At 38.9% G+C, this 19,211-nt stretch overlaps 3 protein-coding genes across 3 annotated transcripts; all 3 read right to left on the reverse strand.

The window, feature by feature from the left end:
- Positions 1–1,515: 1,515 nt before the first annotated feature.
- oscp1b (organic solute carrier partner 1b) lies at positions 1,516–8,311 on the reverse strand. The gene is made up of 10 exons (XM_084556825.1): positions 8,116–8,311; positions 6,689–6,843; positions 6,102–6,269; positions 5,431–5,511; positions 5,211–5,314; positions 4,657–4,785; positions 3,519–3,588; positions 3,153–3,292; positions 3,007–3,070; positions 1,516–2,463 (listed from the first exon to the last, which is right to left on the reverse strand). Exons 1-10 carry the CDS (start codon positions 8,225–8,227, stop codon positions 2,344–2,346), a joined length of 1,143 nt encoding a protein of 380 aa, XP_084412951.1. The 5' UTR covers positions 8,228–8,311; the 3' UTR covers positions 1,516–2,343.
- Positions 8,312–8,891: 580 nt separating this feature from the next.
- Positions 8,892–13,134, reverse strand: LOC311496448 (cornifelin-like). Its single transcript, XM_084556316.1, has 4 exons — positions 12,327–13,134; positions 11,645–11,797; positions 11,392–11,528; positions 8,892–11,155 (listed from the first exon to the last, which is right to left on the reverse strand). The coding sequence occupies exons 2-4, from the start codon at positions 11,754–11,756 to the stop codon at positions 11,051–11,053; spliced, it is 354 nt and encodes a 117-aa protein (XP_084412442.1). The 5' UTR covers positions 11,757–11,797; positions 12,327–13,134; the 3' UTR covers positions 8,892–11,050.
- Positions 13,135–13,729: 595 nt separating this feature from the next.
- Positions 13,730–19,175, reverse strand: mrps15 (mitochondrial ribosomal protein S15). Its single transcript, XM_084557339.1, has 8 exons — positions 18,884–19,175; positions 16,966–17,034; positions 16,785–16,860; positions 16,615–16,663; positions 15,641–15,725; positions 15,484–15,542; positions 14,840–15,031; positions 13,730–14,597 (listed from the first exon to the last, which is right to left on the reverse strand). The coding sequence occupies exons 1-8, from the start codon at positions 19,023–19,025 to the stop codon at positions 14,493–14,495; spliced, it is 777 nt and encodes a 258-aa protein (XP_084413465.1). The 5' UTR covers positions 19,026–19,175; the 3' UTR covers positions 13,730–14,492.
- Between the last annotated feature and the right edge of the window lie 36 nt (positions 19,176–19,211).

The raw sequence follows: 19,211 nt of genomic DNA on the forward strand, positions 1-19,211 counted from the left end.
CAGTCTTCAATGTCACCTAAGTCGCACAACAAGCCTATTCAGTTAAACCATTATATCTACAGTTACATTTTCAACAGTAGTAGTACAGAACCTGAAAGTATGTTAAAGGAGATGATTGAAGTGTTGCTTAATATAAGGCCTTAGTTGCTTTTTAACGGGATATTGCACTTCATTTAGATTAACCATATGACTCAGTGAAACTGTGTATCACTGAATTCAATCACTACTTCATCTGATAAATGCGTAACAAGTTTGCAATATTTGTCTGCTCGCAACATTTCTGGATGAGCGCTACTGTGTTTAGCACTATTTAATGTTTAAATAGCATTTGGCCAAGATGTTATTCAACACACGACTACCAACTAAGCTCTCTAAAAAGGCAGTGCCGTTTACTCAGCATACTTTTTAATGACTGTGACATTTAGTTTAGCCCACCTATGTTCCCAATTTAGACTGACTGATTAACCTTATATTCCACCCACAGCTACCAGTTTCAAACCAGTGGGCAGATGTGACAGACACAGAGAGGGCAACCTAAAGGGCAAATCCTCTCCTGAGTTGTACTAGTTTTCCTGCCTTGAATCAGCACAGCATATGCTTCACCCACATGAAAAGCATGTCACAGTGCGGCTTTACAGTGTCCTGCCCACAGCCTTTAAAGAGGAAACTGAATCATAACTAAAATGTGTGTCTGAGAAAGAAACACATCTTAGAGATTATTTTGGCATGTTAAGAGAAAGGTTGAGTGGAGTCTCTTGTTGGTAAATTCATAGCTTTCACAGCTGTAGCTTTTGACAGTATATTAAAAACAAAACCAACCTTGTAATTTGATACACAATTAAGTTTGCAAAGCTTTATGGTGAAATACTGTTTTTCAGCGAGCTCTGTTTAATCCATTGAACTCATGCAAGATTACTGGCATGAACTCTGGTTTCTGTTTGTTTTGCAAGTACAGGCTGTGTCCTGAGGGCATGTAGTGTTTCTTGCCTCTCTTTTGCCAAGATTATTGGGAGAACCTCACCAGAATCTTCCTCCCCCAGATCAATTCAGAGAAATGTCTCGGCATGTTTTGCCTGCATGGTATGCACTATGCTCGTGTGCGTGAGTGGCTGAATGGGGGAGTGCAGATTATCACAGTCTCACTTTGACTCGCCTGCAGGTAGACTGCAGGCAAACATTGTGCATACTGCAGATTGTCGTTGCCATACCAATTCTGATTGTACTATAGGTCTGGGCAAGTGGGGGAGGGGGGTGCATATGTAAGTATATGTGTATATGTATATGCATGTAAACATAGTGGTATAATAAAATATTTTTTAGCCATGTGTGACATGCCGTTTCATGACAACAGTTGGGTACTTGTTTTAAAAAAGGTCCTACAGCGCCCCCTACTGATAAATGTTGCAACGTTACACTGTTACATGGTTCATGCCATTATTAACACTCTATTGCATCAGTAGTTTATGCAATAATGTGTGTAAAAAAGAGATATATTTTTTAAATCTATTTATTAAAAATACTACATTGCACATTCAACAATTTACCAATTGCAGCAATATTCTTATTTCTATACACAAAAATAATACGTTCAGTAAATAAAGTATGCAATAAACAAATGTACATATTAGGTAATTAATTATATTGCATTACGTACTTACTGCAACATTCATAGACATCACAGGTTCGTGGAATAAGTTCAAACTCTTTTAAAGTGGAACAGCATGGTGTAAGAACAGAGAATTCAAATCAAAACAGAAAGAGCACTTGGGTTCCCTCTGATTTTGCCACAGTACGATTTAATCACCTTTTCATCAGAATGCAGAAGAGGTTAATGAACTTCCTCTTCACACTGTGTAAAGATAAGATTTTCTTGTAATAGGAAATACGGTGAAATAAACAAATATCCTGAAATTACGCCATAAACCTGAAAATCCAAAACTAAAACTGTAATGCAATTGTAACAGTGTATGTTTACGATTAAATGACACTGTGACATTAAAGGAATGTGCAATTTACAAAGAGCTTACAGTATAAACAGATGTTTTGTTATTACCATACATGTCACACTCATATATGCCTACCGTATATCTTGTTGCAATGAAGCTCTTCTCCGTTTACAGTCAACGTTCTATTACAGCATATTATCACTTAGAGCTCGTCTTACCACACATTCTTTGTAGTGAAATGCAAATATGCAGGTGGTTGTCTGACAACCAATAGAAGCACCGCAAGACGGTGGTTTTCTTTCGCCATGTGAGGTTGCGGCGGTGTATTTGCAGGTACTGACAGACTGGTCTTCAAAAGTGTAGACTCTTGATTCTGACTTGTGTCTACGACCCCTGGTCACAGACCGTCCATCATGGCCAAAAGGTCGTCTCCTTTGCTGCTGGCACTGGGAGACTGATCTCCAGACTCTGTGAACTCTCCCATGATCTTGGCGAGTTCTGCATTAGCCTGCTGGTCCTAACAGACAATGTTATCCACCAATCACAAAATTAGAGCAATCAAGAGAGGGACTTACTCAGTAGCTCATTACGGTAAATCCTGTTAGACTGGAAAAGCTTCACATCTCTGTTCATTGACTGTATAGTCTAAAGTCCATCACGAAGGACCTTCCAATAGTCTGATCATGTGGGTTGCTTAAATAGAACAAGCCCATCAGTTGTGAATGCTAACATGTTAGGGCCAATGCAAACCAGGAATTCTGCCGGTCCCACATTTGTAGATCTGACATAAAAGGTCAAAAGTACATTTAGAACAAACACTATGGCTCCAAAGACTAATCTTGTAATCATACACCTTGCCTGAGAGCTGTTGTGTAGTTTCTACAGTGATGACAGGGACAAAAGTGCCTTGCAGTTGATCAGAAAAGCAACTCAAAGACTTGTAGTCTCAATGTAGATGAAAATGGTCTGCATTAGTAAAATCAGGATTATTATTAAAGAAATACTGGGCATGAAGTTATTTTCCTGCATAAAGAGTTTGTGAGGACAGATAATTGTTTACCTTTGTTGCTTGGATGTTTATAATTCCATATGAAAGCTCATCTGGTCTTGATATTAATGCCTCCCTGTGATAAAGGAGAGTCAGAGTGTTATTTCTAGGAAATTAAAACAAGCTAAATAGTCTGCAATATCACAACACTCACTCACACTTCTTCTTCATCTGTGGCAAAGAGGTTAATTCGGAAGCCACTGTCAGTGTTTCCTGGCTTCTGAACTTCTAATCCTCCCATTAACCTGGCCAGCAGGTTCAGTTCCTCTTTGGCGAGAGGGTTGGGAGCAGTGTTGACCTGTTGACACACAATAGCACTTCCGTATATTTATGCTGAATCTGCACCAAATTCATGGACGTGCTTTGGCCACCATACAATACATACATATCTATCTATCTGCCTGTCTGTCTGTCTGTCTATCTATCTACCAAATAGATAGACAGACAAAGTTTTAATTTGTGTGCATAAAACAAATTATTTGTTGTGTATGATAATTAATATTTTATTTCATTAATATTTTTACCTTTGTGTGTTGAGCTGAATTTTTTGATGTGCCAGACATGTGAGTTTCCACAGGGCGGCTTACACTGTACCTGATTGAAAAGATGAAAAAAGAGAGAATGAGCACATATACTGTATATGTCCATCTAATGGTGTCAACAACACCTTCCAAAGTCTTTTAAAATGGTTATTTGTATTGTGGCAGACTATAATGGCATCAGTTTAAATGCGTAAAGGCTGATTTCTATTTACTCCATATAAAGATATTTCAATATCATCATAACTTTTGTTATTTTATCTGTTCACCAAAACATATTCAAGTTCTAGTTATATAATGTATATGAGCAATTGAAGCTGTGAACTTTTCAGGGACTCAGATGTAATTGAATAAATTAATTTGTACATAAAAAAAAAAAAGTTAATTTGCAACAGTTTAACCAGAATCTTTTGCAGGCAATGACTGCCTACTTTTGTTTTTTTCTTGCACATTTGCACATGCTTGTTTTGGGTAATTGGCTGTAAATTTTTAATCTTACCTATATTCAGTTCACCTCATTGCAATATAATTTAACATTTCTTTTTAATATTCACTTTTAATATTCACTTATTCACTTATCTTATAATCTTGTTAATATTGTGTATACTTTTGTACGTTTTTAGTTCTCTATTTTTATTTTTATTGTTGATTTTAGCTTTTGTTATATTTATGTATGGTTGAATGCCTGTACATTGCTGTTACAACAGAGAAATTTCCCAGTTTGGGATTAATAAAGAAACTATCTATCTATCTATCTATCTATCTATGTATCTATCTATCTAAGGTCTGAAAGGCATGGACATCACCAAGGGTTTCCTACTTTGTGTTCAGTAATAAAGTCATGCAGCCCAGGGTAGATTTTTACAGCATGGTTTTGGTCACTGTTGCCAAAATCCCCTAAAAGTCTGCACCTTATGACCATATTCATTATATAACGAATGTTTCAGTAAAAAGCTAAAGTGTCAAAAATTGTGTCAGCATACAAAAATATGTTGAACCAAGTGCATATCTTGATCAGACCTCGTGAATGAGAAAGGATGTGTTGCCTACATTATCAGCCCCCATGACTTACGGTTGTCATTAACAGCATTAAAAAGTGTATGGTCAGTTTTTAGTGTCTTACATGTTCGTGCCTAGCTTTGTGACCCGATCTCCAAAAATCTCAAAAGATCCTTCTCGGAGTGCAGCAGTGTAGTTCCCTCCATTACTGAACTGCAGCCTGGTCAGCTCCTCACCAGTACAGCTAAACATCCTGACAGAAAACACAAAAGTATGAGCAAGAACGTGTGCAGTATCTTCTGTTCTTTTGAATTTCTTTTGCTAGTGATAAAAGCTGTTTTCTTAACTAGAAGCTCGGATGTTTTGCATATTAGCTTTTGTTTCATTGATGCTTCACTGTTCAAACACACAGACGTTTAATCCGAGCTAAAAATACAACACATCTAAATTTAGAAAACCCCTGTAATACAATTTGCTGTAGACAGTTCTACTTAACATCAGATTACAGTATCTAGGTAAGATTGCAAACTGACTACATGTAAGACACAACGGCAAACATTAAAGATCATTGAAAGGACCAAAGGCAAAGTTTACTCTCAAGTAATTACTGTTGCAGTTATCTCCATCGTTAAAATTGATTGGATCTGAGGCATGAGAGCTGTGTATATACTGTGGTACCTTATCAAGCCAGGGACTTGAGTTCCATGGGGCACTGGACCACTGGTGGGAAGTACAAAGCGGCCATTTGAGTTCTGCACTTTGTCTTTAAGGAAAATGGACACCTGGCATAGAGGGAGGCATTCAGAGAAAGACGTGAGAAAAATAAAAGACCAACAAAAAAGAATCTTCTCTAATTAATACTGTACCCGTGATTAAATGTCACTAAGGAGGAACTTACCCTTATATGCATGTCTTGGAAGAAGATAAGAAGAGTCTGTCTAATCAGCTGGAATTCACCACTGGACAAGGGTGTATACATCTAGAGAGTAAAAAAGCAAAAATAAAGAAAAACAAAGTGTGCAGTCACAAAAAAAAAGCAAATTATGTATTGATTAATGAAATGAGAACTAGATTTTTATATAAAATTACTCTAAAAGAATGGCATATAATATATATAAAAGTTAAGATAATCCTTAAATGTACTCCACAGTTGCACAATTTGTCAGTCATAAATCACTACATGTGACTAAGAGCCTATTTATTTATTTTTACTTTGGCACGTTGTCTCTGTCTTATTCATAATGGTTGGATGGTCACATTTTATTTGGTCATAAGACCATGACACTCATGACAATAAGAGGAGTTTCTTCCTGGTCACGTAACTAGATTGTTATTTCCTAAATCCTGCCCGAGGAAAAGCAGTGACTCGCAATGTATCACCAGCTACGTGAGTGTAAAACCCAAGTCATGCTCTGCAGCTGACCATGCATGGTTAAACTCAATCTTCTTTGTAAATTAACAAGTCTGGGAGCCTTTTTGCACTTTGTGCGTTACAACGTTAATGCAAAACCTCAAACATTTTGGGCCCACTGCAAAAAGCTGAAACAAATGTGAAGAGTCACGTAGTACCGCTATGAGCTGTTGGTAAGTTTCATCCACTTGGCTGAGTATGCTGGGAGTGTCTTTCACAAACTCTTTGATTGCGTCCATGTGGTTGAAGGAGACAAGGAGGACGTCCTTTGGTCGGGGACAGAGAAGCACCTGATATTTGAAAGCCATGGTCATCAAGTCATAGAGCTGTGAAAGAGGAACACACAAACAACCTCATTGTCTCCTAGTACACCAGAAATAAATGTAGGTTGTTGTTGGACAGCAGAGGGAGCCACATACAGTGTATATGAATCAATCTATAATAAAGCTTGACTGCTTGATATAAAGTATGCTTGAATACAACAAAACATTATTATAAACTGGTTTATCAAAGATTTATTGGTGTATAGTTTATGGTTTTTTTTTTAAAAAAAAACATCACTCTAATGTGTGTGATGAAGAAGCTGTACGATAAACTGACATCTCTGTGCTGATAATAAAGGAATGTGATGTGATGTTTGGAAAAATCACTTCTGCGCACTTAAGTCAAAATCCAAATGACAAGAATAATGTAACACAACAATAAACAAAAGGCTACATCTGTGAACGTAGTACGGACACCTTACCTTGTCCATACTAGCTTGGTTGAGCCTCATTATGGATGCATGGGCCAGCCTGTCGAACACAGTCCGCAGGGCCTTCTTGGAATAAAGCTCCTGAGGCTTGAAAAGCTCCTCCAGGAACTTTTTGTTGAACATGGTGGTGATGATGTCATTCATAACTAGTCAATCGAATGAACAGCAAAAGCGTTAACTGAGATTAGACAAACGTACTTTCCACATTGTAGGTTGAGAAGCAGGCAGACGAGCACTCTATACTATTTGTTGGCCAAGGTGATATTCAACCAGAGCTTAATCCCAAAGGCCATAATAAAGCAGCAGCAGTTTGTTCTACTTGATAGCACTCCTACAGGCAGTTTGGAAATAGTTTGGTTTTAAATGTGTGTTGTGCTGTTATCAGTTCTGAGTATAACCGTTATAAATAAACACATAAATAAAGGATTGAATACAAAACTGTGAAAACAACACCCCCCCTCCACAAAAAAATATATATAGTGACGCCAGAGAAGGGTCTTAGTATGTATATACACAGATACAGTTTAATTCATAACATGAAAATATGGTTTGGATATATTTCACTCAGTTTTGATTGTTTAATGACTCCTTAGCTTGTTACCCTGTCTACACAGTGAAAGCCCTTATAAATAATAAAGTATGTGTCTTGGATGTGAGTATGTGAGTGGCCCAGCCACTTTCACTGTGCACCCGTGTGCAACGTGAGCACATTATTTGTGAGCTGATCTGTGCATATGACATCTCATCTTTTGTGCATTTATGAAATCATACAGCCTAGGCAGCAAATGGGCTCCGACTACGCCAAAGCAGAGCAAAGAGCATCTAATATGTTAGTGCGTGGTGATACTCAATCTCATAAGAATACCTCTCTTTCTGTCCTCCTCTATCCAGCCAGCTATTGTGGAAACTTAGTTAAAAAGGAAATAGATAAATAAAATGATGTTCTGAAAATCAGATAAATAATAACATCACCAGATGCTATTAATTCATTCATTATGCTAAATATTTATATACACTACATACATTGTGTTCCACTGTCATTTTGTGGAAACCAGGCTTCACTTGGCCGTCAGGCTCTTTTATGGAGATATATAAAAGTGATAGAGCAATGGCCCGTTTATAGACAATGGAGCAGGGGGAATAACACAATTACATCTGCTCTGAGCTCAGTTACACCGTCCTACGTCCCAGCAGTTGTGGTCTATGCGGTTTATTAAAGGAAAATAAAATCGACTCATTAATGTTAACCATGACTGGACTTCATGTTAATCTTGCCCGAATCACTTACCTGTGCACCAACCAGTAAACGAACAAACTCACCAAACAGAATGTGCATTTATCACGGTGCAAGATTAACGTTTCACCACAGCAGGGTGACATTTGTATGTTGTTAGTGGGATAGCTGCTAAGCTAGCTACCTTTCTTAGCTTTATCAGCAGGTATATTCTGAGCACGGAGACGCTGGTCCAGGATGTACAGCATTTCCCCGCCGAGATTAATAAAGAGCAGCGGTAGAGTCCTTGAAGACATGATGGTTTTTCCGAACAGTTGAACCTTTTCAGAAAATATAGAAGGCTAGCGAGTGTCGCTAGCTCGAACGTTCCTTGTGGGAGTCTGTTTGGTAAAGCCTCTTCTGGTTGCCAGGCCACGAAGGAAACAGCCAATCAGATCGCTGTGGTGTTATGACGCACCAGGAAGGGGTGGCCAGGCAGGAAATCTCATACCATCTTTTACAGCGTTGATTCTCAACCGGGGGTCCGCGGGCCCCTAGTGGTCCGTGGTGTAATTGCAAGGGGTCCGTGAAAATAAAATATCTTTTAAAAAAGATTATATGACATTTATACAAAAAGTATTATTTTATTCAAATGTGACTGAGACCTTTATCTACCTAAACTACAGAGGGTAACGTGACTTTCTCTAATTCCATCTATTTCACTCACAAGTGTAATTCATTGTATTTTAATAAGAGATCTCGCACCCGTTTGCATTGTTAAAGTTGCTGCATGACACTGTTAATACAAACTTAACAGCATCTGCATTCTTTTCAAATTATGAGCCCCATAGTGTTTCAGTGGGGATACACCATTAATTTCTTAATAATGCTTTTATTGTGAAATAGTTGCAGGAAGCTGATGTGGTAAAACTCATCAGCTACAAGGTTCAGGTTAGCGCTTGAAATTATGCTAATGTTACAAACAAACGAAGAAGATGATAAGCACAGTTACACAAAGAAGAAGAAGAAAAAGAAGAAGGCGACATTTAAACTTGACAACATGGGTTAGGTTAAGTAATGACGATAAAATAAATTATACTATTTGTCCATTGGTCTGATATAATTTGGATATAAATGCAATTTCTGTATGATTCCCGTCACGTCGATCAATTTTATAGTCAAAATCGCTGAATTTACGTATTTCTTGTGTGACTCTAGAGAGCGACCACAGGGAGCGACATGAGTTGAGGCAGCGAGCCCAGCTGAGCCTCGGATTGCGCAATCTCTCACAAACTGCGTTAAGCCGAAATTATGCTTCCGCGTTGACACAGCGCGTCCGTGCGTATGGACCTATTACGGACCTATTGCGTCCTTGCGGACCCCCGTGCGTCCTACGCAAGGGCCAGACGCGCACCTCCCAAAAATCCTCGACGCGCGTCGAGGCGACGCAACAGCAACGCAGCAGCAACGCAGCAGCAACGCAGCGGCATTGGCTGTGATTGGTCCGCTAACTACATCCGCTGGAGACCGCTTTTCCGGTTTCCACTCATAAACATCGTCTCCTTTGTCGTGCCCTAATTTGCAATAGAAGTATTTCTTCCTCTGCTTGAATAATTTGGAGCTCCAATGCCAGTCTCCCTGTCTCAGTGTCCATCGTTCACTGTGACTACGGCAAAAGCCGGAAGGTAAATAACGAGGCGAGATAGTCACAAGAGTCTCGGTCGGTCACAAAAAACCATAGCGCCCTCTACCGGTGTGGCATGCATTTCGACACATAAACCCCACGCAGAACCATCACGGTCTCACGACTGCGTCCGAGCAACTGCATGGCCATTGCGTGACCATTGCGTGATCACTACGCGGAAGCATAATCTAACCTTTAGGCTCGTGTCCTTGGCGCGTGCCTGTGGCTAACTCTCTGTATGCCATCAATATATTGGTTGTGTACATTTTTATCATGTGTCCTAATGTTCCATAGCCTAATTAATGCATTTCATGTATGAGTGTAACATATTTAGTCTTGTTTATCTGACATTAAACCACACTGAAAAATCACGAGATGAGGCAGCCAGTACTTCTGCCTCATGGAAGAGGGCGCTAGTGAGCCACTGGTTCATGCTGTTGCTCTTCTACGCTGAGTCAACTGTACTGTCGGTCCATTAATTGGATCTTTTCTCTGTGTGAAAGCCAAAAAAATAGAAGATTGTAAATCTAAAACTTCAGTCAAAACAGAAAGTAGTAAATGATGGAAGATATTTTATTAAACAGTCTGAATTAAAAATGGATCCGATCATTAGAAGATTTAACAATTCAATATTAATATATATAATATTTGATTAAGGTGACGATTTGGTTTTAAATTCAAATCCATATTTCCATTTGCGCTAACTTTGCTAACACGTGAAAATTGTCCGGGTTTGGGGGGACGCTAAATAATTTCTGGAAACTGCATAACTATCCTGTTGTGTTACATTATGCCAAGAAGCTACTGCATATGTATGATTTTTTGTTCTGGAAGTTACAACTGAAAGTCATAAAGAGTGAATAAATGCCATAATGCAATTTAAAATGCAGTTTCTGCTGTTTCTATCAAATTGCACCCCCACCCACCAGATCGGGTGGCAGGGTCCTCAGGGTCGATCAAAAATATGCAGGGGGTCCAGGACCCCATAAAGGTTGAGAACCACTGTTTTACAGACAATGGTACTCATATGATGGTGCTATGCTCTGTTTTTGTGGGTTGTGTATAAAATTATTCTGTTCTTCATTTGAAATTTGCACATCTCAGAACAGTTGCATACAACTGGTTTACAAAAGGGCATTCATTCACAGGTTTAGCACAGATTCTCACGTTGAGATGTTATCTAGTTTCTCGCATTGAAAAGTAAATGAAATGTACATGGGCTTCACAGTCCAAAAGAAAATAAATTGGTTTAAAACTGAGAAATGTTATTTATCGTGTTTCAAGCAATGAATGTGGAAAATGCATTTATTTACAGATATGCAGATTAATACCAGTACCGTTACACAGATTCATATGAGGCGAAAGGAAAAATTACAGTTAATACATTGAACTGCATGGTTCATTAGCGGCCCTTAGTCTGCATGAAAGCTCCAGGAATAAATAGCTGGATCTCTGCTTAGAGTGTAATCTCTCCATTCCTGATGCGGATTTCTCGCGCCATCCTGCACACCTCACACAGTCCGCAGAAACAGCTCATCAAGGCGTCGTTGCATACTGTTCCCTGTGGTTAAAAGATTGCAAAAAAATCACACGATGGAATAATAACCTGTGAGGAAGTGCAATTTAGGTTTCTCAACTGCAGGGAACATCCAAAATTTCCTATGTTCACGAAATCTCTGTCTTTCATAACATCACAGTTGAAATTTTGTAACACAAGACTCACTCAAAACTTGGGAATGATCATTGTGAAAAGCTTGCATAATAAGGATTTTTGTTCATTGTTTCTAGGTAACCTACCTGAATACCATAAGTGAGTCTCATGTGAGTCCTCATGGCTGTTAAACCTCCTGGCACAAGAGGCAAGCAGCAGTTTTCGCCATACTTATTTGCCGTGTAACAGCTCAACGCAAGTGGACAGACACAGCCAAGGGCACCTGAGTAACAGAAATGTATTTAGTTGTGAATTTCTGAAAGGAAAAAACAACATCTCTCTGGAAAAAAAAAAAATCAAACAAGTGAAGAAGTCTTTCATAGCGTGAATTGTACTCACAGACTAAACAGTCACTGAAGCAGCTGCACAAGCCCGTGCTCCACTCTCCTGTTTGGACATTTGTCCCATAGCCGCCTGTTCCAGGTTGATGGGTGACCACTGGGTTTGACATTTGGATTTCTGGATCTGCTTACTTTGATTCCGCTGTTTGCACTGCAGCAAGAGAGCAGGTGGTTTACAGGAGGAAAGAAGAACGATGACCTGAATACCAAAATCTTTCCATGTGTCACAGTTTCTTTTCACATTTCGTCATGTATACAAATAAATGCATATGATGCTATTAATTTCCGCAGTAGGAAATGTCATAGTTTGACTGTGTTGAGTCATACTTCACGCTTAATAAGCTTTCGATAAGCTACTGCAAAGTATTCATTGTTTCAACAAATGTTTCATGGACTTCTTCCTTAACACGAAACAGTGTCTGTGGGCTACGAGAGCTTTTGTGACTTAATCACAAATTTAGCATGTTCATTTAGCCCAGTCAACATTTTAATTCAGCCTTTAATGCGAAAATGTTGCCCAGAAAGTAGTTGTTTCAAAATGAAAACTCTTTCACTTCAGGATTTTATCTGTATTTGTTCTGATTTTCAAATATGTCAAATATCAGCAGTATCAGTCCAATAGAATAAATCGTGAAATTTAAAGTTAATCTACTGTGAGAAGAAAAGAAAGTGTCGCTTACCAGAAGAGTCTGTGAAAAGTATGAACTCCTCCTGATGAAACTGACAAGCTGCACACCACACAGGAAACTGTGACGAGCTCGAGCTGTGAAATGCTGGTTTGCCAACAAACTGCTGTTTCTGAGGATGACAAAGATCTGTGGTAATTCACTGACAAACTCGGTCCATTAACGAGAACTGCTGCTTTGCTTTGATGCTGATAGTGGGTACAATCTGAAAAGACTATGGGTCACTGGCACATGTTTCTAGCAAAGATTCACATCAGATGAGCGCAGTTCAGGGAACTCGTGCAGCTGACAGAATCATGTCGACCACGCTTTTATACGACACCCACAAAAGCATCGTGTCTCTTATCATACACCTTGAGGTTTTAAGCGACCTATAATATCGTCACTGCAGTTTGTAAAAAGAGGTGTGGATTCAAATCAGCACAAAACTACATGCAGCTACAAAACCTTACAGAACGAGTAAAACCCTTGAGGGAGTGCTCTTTACATTAATATTAATTTCCCTGTTTCACACACAAGGTTGCACTGATTGCTATTTCAAGACTGGCGTGTTTAGAAACCTGAAACATCAATGAAATTTCCCAAGAACTTTTAAAGTAAAGTCAGATAGTAGTGTTGGCGATACTTCTGTGATGTATTGTTTTGTTATACTGCAATTAGGCTATGAAAATGAATTATCTGTGATCTATTTTTGTTCATTGGGATGTTGTACAGGATCCCATTATAGTCACAAAAACATTCTGACATTATAAGCTATGACGTGTGTATATCCGTAGCAGGAAGTTTGTAGCATATCTGTCATACTTGTAGGTGTTCACCATAGTGTTTGGAACTCTAAGGTTAAGGCCATTTAACAGCCTTTCCTCCCCGACTCGAAGCCACTTATGGTTCCAACAAACATTCAGGCGGGGGCATGAGCCACATGCCGAAGAGTCCTTGAGCAAGACACTGCATCCCCAGTTGCTCCCAATGCGTGGCACTGGTGTGTGAATGTGAGCGAATGGGTAGATGTTTCTGCGCCTGTAAAGCGCTTTGTGTACCCACAGGCAGAAAAGCACTATATAAAAACAAGGAAATTTACCATTCGAAGTGTTTCCTTGGATCTTTCTTGCCTCAGTCATCACTGCCTCCACAGGTATTGCACATTTGCATATACAAACGGTGCTCTTGCACATATGCCGTGTAAACATACAGATTTCTTTTCAGTTTCTGCCATTCCATTGCAATTTTGTATTCCTTAAAGATTTATGGAAATGTTTTTTCTTGATGTTCTAGGACATTTTTATTCTCACTGAATTCTGACCTATTTAATTAAACAATGCTTAAAAAGGGGAATAATACTGCCATGTATTGGACGCACAGAAGAACAATAAAGAATAAGAAGTAAACGTGTGACGCCTGCAGAAGGCCTGTACACTGCCAAAACAGGGGTGGAAAAATGATTGCGCCATCAGCTAAAAAGGGCCAGATATGTGTTAATTGTTGTGCATTAATGAAACTGCCATACACTAGGCATACACACTAAATGTTATAAAGCAATGAAAGCGTAAAACATGTACTACCTGAGATGTATTTTTGAACATTAAAATAAACTTTTTTGTTGCAGAGAAAATGCTAGGAAAATACAGGGTATGGGGATCATATTCTTTTGATCACTCTATCAGGCTGACAAGCTCTCTGCATTGCAGGAGGACCAGGGCCTCATGGGCCAGATTACAGACGACCTCACTGACAGGCCATGGCATAACACTTCTGACTTGTGTTTCAAGCCTGGAACATGTCACTGATGTAGCATGTTTCAGCCTCCACATATACTGCACATTTGCATACACAAACTGTGTTCTTGCTCATGCACCATGTAACCACAGTTTTGTTTTCAGTTTCTATCACTCCACTGTAATTCTGCATCTCTTAAAGGTTTGTGGAAACGTCTTCCTTAATGTTCTCGGACATTTTATTCTCATTCAGTTCTGACATGTACAGACAATTCTTAACATCGACTTGAAAACAAACACAAACAATATTGTATGATGGAAACCAGTTAAACAAAGAAGCTATTTATCCACATGCGTCATAACCACATTTGAAGGAGAATAAGTAAATAATTTGGTCAAGACAAGCATGAAGAATGAACTGTTGTAATCATCGGTATATTGTCTTTTATTGAGCCTCTTCTGCTTTTGTGGTAGGTGCCTGTGTTTGTGTGGAACTCTGCTTCATCCTCAGCCTCTGTTCTGCTTTCTGTTTCTGGACTGCTTTGTAGACCTGAGGAGAAACACACATGGCCACACCACACACACACACAAGTGTTAGTGGGGGCATGAAATAACACCTGAACATGTCAGTTAGATGAAGCCACAGAAAGTTTAGCAATGACCTTAAATACTACAGCATATGCAGGATTGTTTCACTGGTGTGTAATGAAACACGTTTAAGGTATTATGTAGCTAATTCACCACCCAGAAAATATAGATGTAAACCATATAACGGGATAATTTGTTCATTACCATAATGCAGAACTGTTTTTTGGCCAGCCAGCGGCGCGTGACTCGTCTGTAGTATTCTGGAGGGAAGGTGTAGGTGATGCCCAGCTGCTCACACACTTTCTCAAAGGCATCATAGCGAACCAACCTAAGGTTTTTCAAAAGCTTTTTCCTTTGGTCAATGGACATGAGCATCCGCCTCTTGTTAGCTTTGTCCTGGTGTGAAATAACAAATGAGTTAAACTATACATGTGATTCATTTAGGACAGAAATGAAGACACATTTTGAAGCTCACTATATACAGTCATCCCATTATAAGTAGGCAGCTGTTTATAATGTAACACAGAAGCAGTTTAAAACTTATAATCTATATTCCCCCGAGTCAATTTACAAAAAAATAAAAGAGGTGATGCAACACGGAAACTTCCGACCATGGTCGCGCTACGCATGTTTTCATTTAATGTGGGGGAGTAAACAGGATATCCTGTAGAACATGCATGCCTCACACCAGAGGAAGGCAGAGAGGAAATGTGGAGAGACATATTCAAATATGAAAGCTCTTGTGGTACACATCAACTGCCCTGACACATGTCATTTTAGTAGAACCTGTCCAAAGAACTAGTGTCCGTGTTAACATCCAAGACAGAAAAATCAGCTCCCACTCTCACCTTGTGATGTTTTTTCAAATGCTCTTGATAGTTTCGGATTCTTGCGGTCAAAATAGCCACTGAAGGGAGAAGGATCGCATTGGGAATTTAATAAGTGTGTAATCAATACAAGTTAAATCTTATTTTGGTGAACACACTATATTCAATAGCATCTTACCCTTTACTTCCACTGAGCTGCGGTCATTCTCATCCCTCTGGACTTTTGCAATCAGTTGTTCCTTTTTCACCTTTAGCTTTTCACTCTGAAAACAAAAACATTATTCGATTTATGCCAAACAAAGCGAAAACAAAGGCAACCCACACCAGTACGGCTTGGGTTTTTAGATACACCATGAACTGGATAACTAAGAATCTTCATAGATGGTAGTATTATAATTTATTCGTATTCGTATTCTGATGTAAAGTAGTTTTAAACATTGCACCTTAGGCTATTCCTGCCTGGCAGACATTCAGATGCAGCTAAGTCGGCAAGATGTGCCCACCCTCTCAGAGATCAGGCTCTACATGCAAGTAGCATGTTTCTCATTGAGCAGAAAACAAGGAGTGTTTGAGAATGAATATGAACTGCCCCTCACTGCTCACCAACAGACACTTCTGAAAATGGATACCGTCTGTTCTGGCCCCATTTGAGGAAATAGGGAGTTTCAGATGTAATTCCCACTGTGATTGTGTTTCAGAGACTTTGGACTAAAGAAACAGACAAGCACCATGACATCAAAACAATGAAATCCATCCTTAGCTGCAGATATCAATAGACGTGTCACTGACAGGGGGAAAAAAAAAATCTACTGCATTACTACTATAATTGCCCTATTGGCTGGTAAAAGTGTGTGTGTGAGTGTGTGTGTGTGTGTGTGTGTGTGTGTGTGTGTATATATATATATATATATATATATATACTCATGTGCATGAGTCAGTGTGTGTTTGCTGAGCATGTCAGAAAGTGAGAAAATTATGAAAACAAAACTTTAAATTTCGGTGCTTGTCTGATAAAAAGTGATACTGATGCATTCCTAGAATTAAGCTACATGTTAATCAACTTTCTGCAAGAGGCATATCAACATACTGCAGTTTCTGGAGAAGCAACCATTAGAACAAAACACAAGATAAACGTGAGACATGCAGACTTACATGACTCGCCAGCTCCAGTGAAAGAAGTCGTTTGACAACATCATCAGTTCTGTTGGCAGAAAAATACAGTAGAGAGTAGTTGATAAATCTAATACAAATCTGAATCCATATTTATAATGCATTATGATTATGATATTATTTGTTTTAAAGTTGGCGACATGTATGTTTACGTTTGTGCAATGGGAACAGCCGCGTAATCCATCTTCAGCATTGCTGGATCAAGATCACTGAGCTGGCTCTGAGGGACTGGAAGAAATCAAATGCTTGGATGAAAATGTTTGTTTTTAAATCACGTGTGTATTTCAGAAATGTCTAATCATGTTTTGGTAATGGCATTGCTTCATAAAATACCTGATACTGTTTGCTTTCGACCTCGAGCATAATGTCTTACTGGTGGTGGAACTGCAAAACTTCCTGCAACTGAGAAAAAAACACGTATGAGAAATCTTGGTGTATTCACACCATGCATAGTAGATGAAAAAATGAATTAAGAAAGGTGTTTGCCATTTTGTGCTTAAAGACCCTTAAAGAACAGTTAGTGCCATAAGACGAGGTGGATAAAAAAAAAAAAAAAAAATGGTAGTAGTTGACGGACAAAGCTGTTAAGAATTCAAGAAAGATATGGTTTCAAAAAGGCACATCATAATGATGGTCTAGACGTATAAAGCTGTCACAAATGTTTAGCTGTGAGAAAGGGGTTAGCGGTGAGAAGAACTTCGCAGAATGGTGATGCAACTGAGCTGCGTGTTTAAGTTGCATGACTGATTCAACAGTTTCAGTAGTACAGCCAAGATAGTCATCATAACTTGGCTATCCTACACACTTGATAAAACCCAAGTACGCTCATATCAGATGGTGAGAAGAGTGTGGGTTTTAATATCACGAAATCCAAAAATGATGCAATTTCCTCAATACCGTTCAAAGCATTTCATTAGAAATCCAGCTACATGAACAACTAACACTGTGATCTACCAGAGATGTGTTATAAATACTGATAAAAGTTCTTTTAAAACTGATAAAAGTTTTTTTTTAGTTATCATTATGTAGTTTGCATGTTACTGCATGTTTTACTGAGACATTGATAGAAATTTAACTTCTGTTAACCAGCACTGTACAAGTTATACGATATTACACAGACTAGCTAATGCATACACATCAATATGTTTTATGATGCAAATATGTCAGAGTTGGAGAGAGAAGTGGTCTGCTAACCAAGTTCTTACTAGGCGGGACTGTTAACCGACGGCTGGTACATGCGAGCCTGTCAGTGCATAGGATGCGACAGTGAGAAAACAAGATATCACGTTATAGACCAAAGGGAAATGAAAGTTTAGCTTCTCTAGAAGCTTTTGATATTATGATAATGGAGTCAGATGTTGCATTGGAGTAAGCAGACAAAGATATATGGGGGATGCAACCACACATACAACTGAGGCTGTATGCATCAACCAGCTAGTTGCAGTTTACACCTTCACTCACTTGCCAGTTCATTGGATATTAGTGAAAACGAATGCATTCCAACAAAACAGCCATATGCTAAATCTTCATAAAGGTCACGGTATTCAGCATTTATTGAAAATATCAGAGAGAGCTTTTGATTTAACTGTGTTTTTATTTTGAGTTATGTATGGTTGTGTTATGTACCACAAACTACATCTTCCAAAATGATTATGCAGATGAATTACCACCTTTTTTAAGCCGTTTCAGCATAAATTACTCACATTTTAACAGTCATGAAGGGTGATTTTTTTTTATATGAAAACATAATATATTGGCATGGAAGTTTATGTTTGAATTCGAAGTTTGAAGTCTTTTTGTAGTACATTATGTCACAGTGAAGTTGATATATAATCTGATATATGGAATTTTTACAGTATGTTAAGTTACAGCCAAAGATGTCTCTTGATTTTACAAATTGCCAATTTGTGTTATTAAACCTCAGTTATTTTCAATTATCTGACAAGCCGTTTAACATATCACTACAAAACGCTTGCAAAACACTTATGAAATTGGTTTGTTGTTGCCATCTATGATTATAGCCCAACCCCAATTATTTACACTAAAATAAAGTGGCGCCTAGCATGTTGTCTGGAGTCAACAGTGCCGACTACTGTTGATGTTAGCTAACTGACAACCTTGCTAGCTAACTGTTTACAGAAAGGCTTGGTGGACACACTTAACGGTCAGGCAAAAACGTAATACGTTAGGCAGCTATTTACTCAACAAAGCTGTACAGTTTGTACTTTTTTTCTTGCTTCCCCACACTTACCACGGCTCACTGTAGGTCCTGATAGCAAAGCCGGACTGCATGTTCGCGTTTGGAGTGACACGGCCGAGAACAGGCCGGAGCTTTCACGTAAAACACCAGCCGACGACTTCAGAACGGCCCGCAGGCCTATGTTTGCGAACATGGCTCTCAGGATAGTGAGTAAGAGTTTGCACTCTTTAAAAGTGATGAAAATGTGCCAAGTAACCACACTCGACCCCTACATAAGCCTCGCCATTTTGGTTAGACCAAAGTAACTGATGAGCGAGGGTAGAGGAATAATTTACAAGGCTTATATAACGATCCCAGAACACATCGATCGAACAACTAC

Source organism: Chelon labrosus, assembly GCF_963514085.1.
Source record: "Chelon labrosus genome assembly, chromosome: 12".
Taxonomy (NCBI): Eukaryota; Metazoa; Chordata; class Actinopteri; order Mugiliformes; family Mugilidae; genus Chelon; species Chelon labrosus.

Bases quoted from the DNA above. Each gene is read 5' to 3' on its own strand.
- oscp1b (XM_084556825.1), bottom strand. From the start codon at position 8,227: ATGTCTTCAAGGACTCTACCGCTGCTCTTTATTAATCTCGGCGGGGAA. The intron at 6,270-6,688 runs GTAAGGTGTCCG...CCTCTTTCACAG, and splicing joins ACCAAGCTAGTATGGACAAG to CTCTATGACTTGATGACCAT. The intron at 5,315-5,430 runs GTAAGTTCCTCC...CCTCTATGCCAG, and splicing joins TCCAAGACATGCATATAAGG to GTGTCCATTTTCCTTAAAGA.
- LOC311496448 (XM_084556316.1), bottom strand. From the start codon at position 11,756: ATGTCAAACCCAGTGGTCACCCATCAACCTGGAACAGGCGGCTATGGG. The intron at 11,529-11,644 runs GTGAGTACAATT...TCTGTTACTCAG, and splicing joins CTTCAGTGACTGTTTAGTCT to GTGCCCTTGGCTGTGTCTGT. The intron at 11,156-11,391 runs GTAGGTTACCTA...TTTTAACCACAG, and splicing joins GACTCACTTATGGTATTCAG to GGAACAGTATGCAACGACGC.
- mrps15 (XM_084557339.1), bottom strand. From the start codon at position 19,025: ATGTTCGCAAACATAGGCCTGCGGGCCGTTCTGAAGTCGTCGGCTGGT. The intron at 16,861-16,965 runs GTATTTTATGAA...GATTTCTTCCAG, and splicing joins TCGAAAGCAAACAGTATCAG to TCCCTCAGAGCCAGCTCAGT. The intron at 15,032-15,483 runs GTGAGAGTGGGA...ATTTCACACCAG, and splicing joins ATTTGAAAAAACATCACAAG to GACAAAGCTAACAAGAGGCG.